Genomic DNA, 11873 nt, shown 5'->3' with positions numbered 1-11873 from the left:
CAGTGAGAACTTGTTGTAATTCCATATGAACGAATGAAATGTTGTGATTTGGAATCATTTTCTTCTATCATTTGGTACAAATCAGCCGGTTAATCTTAGAAAAAGATCAACCGCATGTACAACCGTCCGATACAACCGTGCATGACCCTTTGATTATCTCCATCTTCCCATCCTACTCACGCATCAGGCAACACCCCGTACACTTCCTCTCACATCACACACTCTTCCACTCGGCCCGCACCAGCAAGCGTCCAGCACGTCCGCCACCATTCTAGCACAAAAATATGCCTTCAAAGAAGCCTTCACATCACAGCGGACGGGCACCTACCGTCGAGGCATGCATCATCAACTGTCTTTGAAGCACACCTTGTTGCCGTGGCCAGTCGAAGCATCACCCTGAAAGCATGCCTCACAGCATCGCGTTTGTTGTCAACAATGCCGTCGTCGTAACACGTCTCATCGCTGTGTTTGTTGAAGCACATGTCACAACATTGCAGCGTCCATCAATGCCATCGAAGCACGCCTTGTCATCATGGCCGTCAAAGCGTCGGTGCGGCCATTGAATAATGCACCGCAACATTGCCACACACGTCAATGTCATCGAATCATGTGGAGGTGAGATGAGTACCTGCGCGGCGGAGCGTCCCGTCGATTCTCTAAGACATGGATGCACACGTCTCCGCTCCCTGTCGCAGCCTTGGCTTCGCCGCTACGGAAGCTTACAGCCGCGAAGATTGTTGCGTCAGGCTGTGCCGCCAGATCTAGGAAGCTGTAGGATTTTTTTACTCGCGAGAGAAATGTGTGATGTAACCGAGCGTCTAGGTGAGACCTTTTTGCCAGCAAGGAGGACGGTGGCGCGAGACAAACCAAGCGCCGCACGATCACGACCGATCGGACGGCTTGTGAGGCAGATGACGCAAAAAAATAAACGAAGCATGCTTCCATGAGTGAATCATAATAAACAAGATATCTCATGTTCTTTCAAAGGAAACCAATATGATTATGGGTTCATGCTCAAGTCTCAGATTCCAATAGACCAAACAATAATAAAGTCCAGACTGTTTATCTTCGGTTGCCAAATCATTTTTCCCTGCTGGAATCTCAAACTTTGGAACTCTAAATTCATTTGAAATCACCTCAATTTTAGTGGTGAAACAGCAAGGAAGTAATCTTCAGTACTACTAATTGTAAAGCAAAAGAAGCCAATTCCAGTTATTGTTACCAATACAGAGTAAGAATTGCTCGAGGGCACACACCTTGCAGTGGGTTGGCTGCCTACAGCAAGGGATACATCCATGTGAAACTGATAGAACTGGAAAACTGCTGATCTATTTATTTTGAACCGGTCATTTAGCAGCATCGGTAAATGTGATCTTGTTTTGTACATTATGAACTCTTAACAGTAGTGACACAAGAAACAATTGTGAAAGATAAAACAATTGCGGACAGGACTTACTTGATATGCATCATGCATACCTTCTTTAATAGCAAGTTCAGTGTAAGGTTTGAGAGAATGATAGTAATTTTTGTTTTATTTTCATTGATTTTGAGGATGCTTTCAGATTGCGTCGAACAAACACCATCATCTTCCTCCTGCTTCCCCATCTCTGTTTCCCACCTTGCACATGATTAGTTCTATTTTTCCGAGGTGCACACTTAACCCGGGCAAGATGAAAAACATATTTAGTATCAAACTGGTTTCGCTTTATTTTAAGCAGAAGGGAAATAATGGACACAATGTTCTAAAGTATTTGTGCTGGTCACTACTATACAATATTTATACAAATGTTCCAAAATAATACTTTTGCTTGCAGCAATTGATTTTTCTTCTGCACTTTGCAGTCACAACCAATTCTGGATATATTAACAATGCAAACTTGATAAATGAGTACAATAGGTTTATAGGGAGGGTAACTAACAAAATAATTGTACTGTACACTACAAAAATATCTGTTCTCATAAAGAAATGCGTCGGTTGCGTTAATTACCAAATGAGGAAAATAGTTCATTCATACATCAGAAGCAATGCAACTGAAATTGGAGCACAAAGCACTACCAAACACTCATAGGAGGCAATTACTTTGCAAATAACTGTCAGTGCTCCCAGTTCAGCTAAAAGAGCATAAGGTCCTACTCAAAAAACTTTTTGATTCAGAAGCTCATAGACTATTTTTTGTTCTACATTTACTGAAATAAAGAGAATTAATTAGCTAATGATAATGATGCAAACGAAAGAGCTAGTCTATTACCTGGGTGCTCCTACAATCAAGAAGAGAAAATAGATATTATCCAACATCAGAGACCATCCCCACCACATCGATCAGACTTCCGTGTACTGATTGCCCACCACATCGATCAGACTTATGGCCATGTACTGATTACCCAGGAGAGCTATGAATCCAGTATCCATGTATCAAAAACGAAAATAAACAAGCTGAAATAAAAGCCTCCCTATCACCACCACTTGTATCACCGATCATTATATCTCCATGCTCATTGGCCGCTTGCCCGCTTGTAATTCAGCATACATAAACAAGAGCAGTACAACTAAAGAAAATAGTTTTTTTATTCGCAATATACATTCATATCGCTCTCAGCTAATGCGTAATTTACCTGATAATATACCATTTCTGTCTGCATCACAGTGGAAACAAGCAGACAAAAGTTCAGGATAACAAATCAATTTTTGGCACAAAAAATAGCAATTCTACTTGTATGCAAGCACTTGAATCAAGTTGTATCACCGTGTGAATGCATTGATATGTAGAACAGCGAGCAGCAAAAATAAATAATTAAGATGCAAGCCGACAGGAGAGGGAGAGCTTTTTTACTCTTATGAGCTCCGTGGAGAATTCATCAGCTGATTGTACTATGTGCCCACGACTTCAATGTCTCTCCTCGTCCATCCATCATTGGGGCTGGTACTACCGGCCGGTGCTGCTCGCCATCACTGCAGCAATAATATCCTCGTGGAAGAGGCATGCAGTAGCACCAGTCCTCCCGTCCTGGTGGAGACCACAACCACGACGAGCTGCTCCTACGAGTGGCCCTCGGCCCGGCTCTCCGCAGCACAGCCGCATCACGTGGCGGAGGAGGCCGCTAGCACCTGCCGCTGTCGGCGACCTCAACGACGTTGATGCGGCTCGACGCCTGGCCTGCACGCGCAAGCGGCAGCCTCGGCACGCTCACCGTCCACGACGACGGTGACTCGTGACGCCCGCACCCGCAAGTTGCCCCCGACGAGACGGCGACCTTGGCTGCACCGACCCACTGGAGGGACGGCTAGCGCATAGTGTGCGCGGTGGCCCCCGGCCCGGATACCTCTGCTCCCGGCTGAGACGTGCCCGGTGCACACGGCGGACAGCGGTCTGCGTCGCGCGATGTCGCTTCCCGGCACACGGGGGCGAGGGAGCGAGGCGGCCAGCTCCGACTGGCAGAGTCCCCTCGCCCGTGGCATGGCGGCGATGGGCAGCGAAGCCATGGTGGTAGCCGCCTGTGTTGGTCGTGTGTGAAAGGGATCGAAGCTGCTGGGAATTTTCTATTCGTGGAACGGGAGCCACGACAAGTGAATATGTGGTGATTTGCGATATAGGAGTATTAGGAAAGTTCTGATTCCATCATGATGCAGGAGTATTAGTAAATTGATTTTTTCCTTAAAGTCAGTTATTTGTTTCCTTAAAATTTGTTATTCGTTTCCCAAAGCAAATTGCATTGATGAGATTGATCGCTTGATTTGGATAAGTTGGCAATAGGAAAGTATTTGTTTACAAGAAAATAGTGGAGAAAAAGTAAACCGGTCAGATGGTGGGAAGGGAGACGAAAATAAAACTTGCAGAGCCCCCTCACGTGTGGCATGGCGGCAATGGGCAGCGGCGCCATGGTGGTATCCGCCGGTCGTGTGTGAAAGGGATCGAAGCTGCTGGGAATTTCCTATTCGTGGAACAGGAACCACGACAAGTGAATATGTGGTGATTTGCGATGTAGGAGTATTAGGAAAGTTCTGATTCCATCATGATGCAGGAGTATTAGTAAATGGGACTTTTTTCCTTAAAGTCAGTTATTTGTTTCCTTAAATTTTGTTATTTGTTTCCTAAAGCAAATTGCATTGATGAGATTGATCGCTTGATTTGGATAAGTTGGGAAAGCTAGAATCTGTCTCTTTTTGTACAATAGGAAAGTGTTTGTTTAAAAGAAAATAGTGGAGAAAAAGTAAACCAGTCAGATGGTGGGAAGGGAGACGAAAATAAACCGGTTGAAAATAAACCAGTCAAAAGTTGAGTGACTATTCAACCAACTCATCCATTAGGAGTAGAGATAAAAGAGAACACTATGAGCATCTGACAATGAAAAAAAAGAATGGACACGAAGAAAAAAAGACACAAAAAAACTTCAGCCGACTTGAGTGCTTTCTTTTTGGGCCAACGCCAGCCGACAGAAGAAAACACTTGATTGGATTGCGGCCCATGAGTGAGAAATGTCATTTCTTTTTGGGCCGGGGTCCGGCCATGGCAGGCAGGTACTCCAGTCCCTTGTCTCAAAAAAAAAGGTACTCCAGTCCCACCGTCGGCCTCCGTGCTCCGGCCACCGACGCGTTCCCGTCGGCGTCCCCGCCCCTGCCCCCAACTCCAACTCCAAGCCGCGCCGACCGTCCACTGCTCCTCCCCGTCGCGAAGCCCCACCACCGTGCAACTACCTCGATTCCCAGTGCCTCAGGTTCGTTAGTAGGTGCTGCCTCGTGCTCTCCCAATCTAATGGATCCTACAACTTCTGGTGATCGACGCCATGGCCATGGATGAGGAGACTTCCGTGGCTGCTGCTGATTTGGATGGTTTGAGCATCGATTTCAGGGACAAGAGTCGCAAATTTGGAGGAGGGAGGCCACCGCACACTACCTATTCGACGAAATGCCTACAAGGCCACAACACACCGCATCGACATTTTGTTCTCCCCCTCTCGCCGGCAAGGAGACGACACCCATCTAAAAGGCTTGCTGAGAAGGTATTGCTGAATCCTGAATCTAGCCCAAGTGCTTTCATACACCTTTGGATTATTTTCTCTTCTTATTCTGTACAATAGGTCTTTTTTGTACACTTTCAGAAGTTCCTGTTAGGTAAAGGTTGTGTTCTTATCTGCTTAGCTTACTTGTTATAGAGACTGCTGATATGGAAGGCTAGCAACTTCTTGACATGGACAAGATAGAATTGTGAATGCTATTGTTGCTCCATGCTCCTGGCCTTAGTTAAATTTATCTAGTTGGTTATCCTGTAGCATTTAATCATTCTTTTCTGCGGCAGCAGCCTATTTGTCTGGTTCTAGTGCTCTAATCTCTATACTCCACATGCTTTTCTACTGGTATGGACGGCAGTGTGACATGCTGTACAGCAAAATATACAATCTTGACCAAGTTTCTTTCGCATCAGAGAGAATGAATGATCCTCAACAGACTGTATGTTGCCTTAGTTTCATATAGGGTCCTTGGTTGGTAGATTCTGATACCTAGCTCCCAGATTTATGTTGAAGTGTCTTTCATTTAACAGATGACTGCAATGAGCCAATGAAGGCCGCCAATAAAGAGCTGAAAGGTATGATGAAGATTGTCAGGATTGAAGATAATCTCATCTGAATCCATACCTGCTTTCATAATTCTTGTGCAGGAGGATGAACTAGGACTGCCTGCAGTGCTTTGTTTGTGCATGGACAAATTCGTTGTATTTTTCCTCATATATTACTGCCAGTCGTTGAAGAATGGTAAATGGAGCTGTTCTCTGTACGGTTGTACATCTTGTTCTTAGTATGTCTGTGATTACACTAGGTGAGTTGAATTTTTAGGTGAATCGGTACCTACTTTCTTGGTAAAAAGATTATGGGATATGTTCATACCAGACTCTTCATGTCTATGATTGCAGTAGCTTAGCTCTCACTGTTGTCTGTCATCTGGGACTTTGCATATCATATCATCTCATCCTTTGTTAAGCTTTTATTAGGCATGAATAAAAAATAAGGTTGTATCTCTGTTCCATTTCAATCTCGCCAATCAATGTTTGAAATTTAGTGTAGTAGTAAATTATTTGTTGTTGCATCTGAAGGACGAGGACTACATACTCCTGGATACAATGCTCCATCGTAAGGATAAGGAGTTCATACTCTTGCCATACAGCCCCACATAAGTTCTATTGCTTAGTCCTATGGTAATTTTCCTTTTTTATGCACCTAGCTTCGTGTGTTTATATTTATTTTTTCATGTTTACGCATCGACCACTTACAACGAGTCATGAACTCATCCTGAGGCATAGGGAGGGAGAAGAATCAGTGGACACTCAGGATGTTTGCGTTGCGTAAACCGTTGCAGCTTTTCTGCTTTGTTCTCCTCTTTATTTAAACAGCTCATTAGCTCAACTAATAGCTAACATAAAGATCCTAATCTTGCGCCATGACCAAGCTTCACGGACATGCCATCCCACGTCCCTTGATCATGCCTCAAGCTCTAAGCCGCTACAGCCGGTACTCGTGCCATCCCACGAGGCGATCGTAATAGCATGCAACTACTGATCTGGCCATGTCGTGATCAGGCTCATGCTGCATGGATCGGTTATTGTTTTTGCTAGAAATAAAATCTACGAGACGACATGAGATGATTACAGACTTTTACATATATAGATGGTATATGAGTGACTTGAGGCAAAACATAAACCTAAATCGGCTTCCACAATGATAGACCTTGGCTTCTCACTAGAATTCAGATCATATATCAACATGCATCACTCCCTTGCTGTAATGTAAGTGCGCTGAAAGGCACGGGGTAGGAACTGGAAGTGGGTCGCTGGATGAGTGTTTGGTATGCCTCTCGCATGGTTGGCCTTGCTTGTGGAGAGGATTCCAAGCAAGAAAAGGCCATCTTGATGAGGAGAGCTAAGCTATTCTCTTCTGTTGTTGTTGGTGTTGTCGGCCGTTGGTCTAGAATATCTTTTACTAGCATAGCTTGTTCCCCGCTCAACAAACTACCGTCTAATAGATCCCTTGGATGCTTCCCCATCACTAGCTCTAGCACAACCACACCGAAGCTATAGACATCACATTTCTCCGTCACAACAGATGTGCACGAGAGTTCTGCACAGAATCAAAACATTAGAGCTAGGAACAAATAGATAGAGATAAATGCTTCAGATCTGAGAAGGAAGGTTATACTAGTACATACCAGGAGCTATGTACCCATACGTCCCTGCTAGTGCACTCCAGTTTGATGAATCAGGCTTAAGAATCCTTGCTGTGCCGAAATCTGAGACGAAAGCCTTGAAGGTTGCATCAAGTAAGATGTTGTTGCTCGTTATATCTCGATGGATTATAGGTGGACTGCATTCGTGGTGCAAATAAGATACTGCTTGAGCCACATCATTTACAGCAACAATTCTCTTCTGCCAATCCAATTCCTTTGCTAGCTCCTCATTTTCCAACGTCCGGTGGAGGCTTCCTTGCGGAATGTAGTCGTAGACAAGAAATTTATACGCTGAATGGGAGCAGAATCCATACATTTTGACAATGCTTCGTTGGCGGATCTGTAATAAGATTTCCATTTCACTGCGAAACCTTCTTTCGTCATCCAACTCTTCTTCTGTCTGATGAAGCTTCTTCACAGCAACTAGCTGACTGTCTTGGAGTTGTGCCTTGTAGACATTGCCGTATCCTCCTGTTCCAATGATGTACTTATCATCAAAGTCTTCCGTTGCCCTTACGATATCGTCAAATGCTAATCTTCCGTCGAAATTCCAAACAGAGAATAGGTCCCTTCCTTCAGCAGTAACAACTTCTTGTGGTTTTGTCTTGTTACGACTAAGCACTATTATGACAACAGTTGCAGAAAAAATGCCAAAACCCACCACAAGAACAATTGGCAAAAGCAAACCAAGTATCTTCCGTTTGTGGTGACCGGCTGGAACTGGAGTTGAATCACAAAGTTGTAGGCCAGAGAGGTTACCACACAGACCTTTATTGGGAAGAAACCAATTTGCTGAAGCATTTTGGAGTTGCCTGAGTGTTGGGACTGGTCCTTCCAAGTCATTGTATGACACGTCAAGCGTTGAAAGGCTCACCATGCTTGCAAAGGAGGATGGAATGGTGCCACCGAACTGATTATGTGATAGATTCAGAAATTCTAGCATCTGCAACTTCCCAAGTTGTTGCGGCAACACACCACTTAGGTTATTGTTGCTCACGTCTAACGTGATTTGCAGGCCTATCAAATTTCCAATTGCACCAGGCAAACTCCCACTGAAGTTATTGTTGTTGATCTTCAAGGACAATAGTATGATGCAAGTCGCTAGTTCCTCAGGTATTAATCCACTCAGTCTATTCCTAGATATATCAAGGTATCCTAGATTTCCTAGCTTTTCTATCTGTGCAGGTATGGATCCAGATAATTGGTTCGATGATAAGTTTAGTCTATAGAGATTTGTTAAACTGCAAATTTCTGGTGGAATCTCACCTCTGAGATGATTATAATCAAGTCTTAGTTCTTCCAGCTTGGATAATTTAGAAAGGATAGGAGGTATGAAACCCGTGATCATATTTTGTGCTAGACGTAGTACCATCAGTTGGCTACATGCACCTAGATTTTGGGAGATCTGCCCAGAGAGTCTATTTGATGACAAGGCCATCCTTGTGAGTTGTGGATAGACACCAAAATGCTGAGATATATCTCCTGTTAGTTGGTTCGACTGAAGGTCAATTCGAACCAAACTTGTACATTTCTTTAAACTACTTGGAATAGGGCCATTGAACATATTAGAGAAGACAACTATTTGTTCTAGTCTACCACCTGAGCATATATTTGCGGGTAAAGGTCCTGAAAGTGAGTTTCTAGATAGCCCAAGTCGAACAAGGTTTACGAGATCTCCGAATTCTCGAGGAAGAGAACCTGATAATTTGTTATCATAGATTTGTAGTTCTTGGATGCTTTGCAACTTCCCAAAGGTTTTTGGTATTGATCCTGAAATATGGTTCTGATACAAGCCTAATAGTTCGAGGCTCATCAGATTGCCAATCTCTTGGGGAATGGAACCGGTTATCTGATTTACATCAAGGGAAAGTACTACCAGCTTGGTTATATTTCCTAAGCTGCCAGGAATAAAGCCAGATATTTGGTTGTACGAAAAGTCTAATTCTTGTAGATTTGGCAAGATGCCCAGTTCTACAGGTATTGAACCAGTGATTTGATTTTTGTAGAGATAAAGTTTATTTAACATAGTGAGGTTGCTAAGTTCTCGGGGTATTGAACCTGTTATTTGATTTTTCATTAGATCAAGATTGTTTAACATATTGAGATTTCCTATTTTCGGGGGGATGGAACCTGTGATTTGATTTTCAGAGAGGAAAAGTTGGTTCAACTTAGTCAGATTGGTTATGGTTATAGGAATTGGACCTGAAAAATCATTTAAACTAAGCTTAAGACTTTGCAAATGGATTAACCTGCCTAGTTCTTTCGGTATAGGCCCTGAAAGTTGATTATAAAACAGGTACAAAGTATTTAGTTGGGTCAGATTTCCAAGGGTTTTTGGTATCAGACCGCTTAAGGTGCTGTTGGTTAGCTGTAGGATTTGTAGGTTGACAAGCCTTCCAATCTCCTCAGGAATGGGACCTGATACCATGGTTTGGTCAATGATGAGATTAGTTAACATTGTTAGGTTGCCTAGAGATGCAGGGATCTGTCCTGTGAATCTGTTAAATGAGAGTTCAAGCACCCTAAGACTTTGCAGGTCTCCAATCTCATGTGGGATTTTCCCTGTGTGCTGGTTCTGCCGAAGGCCAAGTACTGAAAGTGCTGACAGGGAGCTAATACTAGCAGGTAGTGCACCATGGATACTGTTGTTACTGAGGTCAATATATTCAAGGAATGGAAGAGCCGAGAAGTTGAGCTCACCAAGCTGGCCATGGATGCCAGCATCCGGCAGGGAAATGTTGGTCACCACCCAGGGCATGCGGCGGCCATGGCGAACAGCCGTGCACATGATGCCCGTCCAATTGCACGGGCTGGTGTTTTCCTGTCAAGAGTTCATCTGCGGTGGTGGGCTCGCAAGTGTAGCTTTCCAGTGGAGGAGGGCCATGTGTTGGGACCTCAGTGAGATCCCTCCATGGCGCGCCGCGTGTGCTTCTTGCAAGAGAAGAAGGCACGGCACCAGCAGTAGGCAGAGGTACAACAATGGTGTTGAGAAAGATGGCATCTTGCTGCCTAGTGTCTGTGTGTTGTGTATTGGTTGGAGGATGTGATTCCATGGAAACCATTGATGAGTATTTAAGGAATGTCTCGTACATTGTCATGAGGTCCTCAGTCAGTCAACACACAGCAGTTGAGTGGAAGCTGCTGCTGGATGATATTCTTCAGTATCTGTCACCATCTCTGTCCCATTTTTCTTTCCTTTGGCAGCTACTGTTGGACTGCCTATTTTTCCTTCAGCGTCGCCATCTCTTACTCTATTTTCTTTCCTCATGCCTGTGGAAATATGACAGAGTAATTACTCCTTGAAAGCAATTGAAAGCAGGGATAGAAGGGTACCCACAGCGTACGCCTACTCATATCCTTCTGAATTCTTCTCCGTCTACAACTTATGCACTAAATGGACTTTTGAGTTAACATTGCGGCAGAGTTTTTATCTGATGGTAGCTCCTCTGGTTGGTTTGATAGTATTTCTTGTTTGTTTGATGATGTAATCTGTAACTGCTTCAGTTATGTCTTAAGCTATTCTCTTAAATGTTTCCCTCCTTGCTTTTCAGCTGGTACACAGAACAAAAGATTAGCTCAAGTGGTGGGGCGGCAATGCAACTATCCTTGGGAAAATTCCATGCTGAATTTGTATTGACTTTATTTTAGTAATAAAGGTTTCAGTGTTGGAATCGGGGTTAATACAAATCCTGGACACCAAGTATTGTTGGAAGCCCTGTGTCCGAGGGAATATGAGGCAGTGGCTGCAACTTGTTGAATTCAGTGTGATAATCCTGCAACTTGTTGAATTCAAGTGGCTAGCTGAAGAAACGTTCAACTTGTGGAATACAAGCGGGGAATACAGCCAAGCAAATTTTTTGGCCAACACTGACCGAAGAAAAGTTCCAAGCTCAAGTGGATTGATTTGGTAATATTCTACTTCTTCAAGCACTTTCTGCACGTCTTCCCATGAATGAGTTGATAGCCCAGCACTTTGTAGGTACAAGTAATCAGAAAGTGTGCGAATGATTATTATTGCTCCCATACTTTGGTAGCTCCAAGTGGCGCCTGTGTATGTGTAGATTAGGCTGGTTGCATTTTAAACATAGTCTCTAAGGTAGACTCATACTACCTTTACTATTTGACACACTTTCTACATTATTCTGTACGTCACCCTGTGCATGGTATTCTCTTGCCTGATTGCAAGAACTTGATGTTTTTTTCCTTCCTGATCCCAGTTGAACAATGAAATGTCTCTTTAGTATTTTTGTTTTGGAATAATAGCGAGTGATTGAGGGAGCTGCTCCCGATACGGTTGTACGTCCTGTTTTTAGCATGTCTGGTTCCACTGGCTGAGGTGAATTTTGATGATTATTTTGGTCGAATTGGTATCTACTTTTCATATAAAGAATTTATGGGGCATTGCTAGCTCTCCTGTTTTCTTCACCTGGGCCTTTTCATATGATCTTAAGTTTGTATTAGGTGCAAAGAAAAAGAAGGCTGTATGTTTGTTCCATGTCAATCTCGCCAGCCAATGCTTGAAACTAAGTAAGACACAAGGTACCGTAGCAGTAAATTATTTGTTGTTTCATGTCAGTCATTTTTCTTATAGAGCACACGACGAATTTCCAATGTTTTCTTGCCTGCGTAACTGTCGACCAAACTTCTACTGCAAGTCTGT

At 43.6% G+C, this 11873-nt stretch overlaps 1 protein-coding gene across 23 annotated transcripts in view; it reads left to right on the top strand.

The window, feature by feature from the left end:
- Nucleotides 1-4524: 4524 nt before the first annotated feature.
- LOC123102700 (vacuolar protein sorting-associated protein 60.1) overlaps nucleotides 4525-11873 on the top strand; it is a 69013-nt gene continuing 61664 nt past the window's right edge. The window contains exons 1-6 of one of the 23 annotated variants that reach the window (XR_006449245.1): nucleotides 4525-4713; nucleotides 4848-4998; nucleotides 5538-5582; nucleotides 5655-5748; nucleotides 6087-6188; nucleotides 10765-11418. Coding sequence is in view for 1 of the 23 variants with exons in the window: in XM_044524125.1 (XP_044380060.1) it covers nucleotides 5339-5446 (108 nt within the window). In the remaining 22 variants the exon portion in view is untranslated. The other 22 variants (XR_006449232.1, XR_006449266.1, XR_006449254.1 and 19 more) reach the window with 22 other exon arrangements.

This window comes from Triticum aestivum, chromosome 1B (genome assembly GCF_018294505.1).
Source record: "Triticum aestivum cultivar Chinese Spring chromosome 1B, IWGSC CS RefSeq v2.1, whole genome shotgun sequence".
NCBI classification, from domain to species: Eukaryota; Viridiplantae; Streptophyta; class Magnoliopsida; order Poales; family Poaceae; genus Triticum; species Triticum aestivum.
This window is presented reverse-complemented; position numbering and strand designations above follow the sequence as displayed.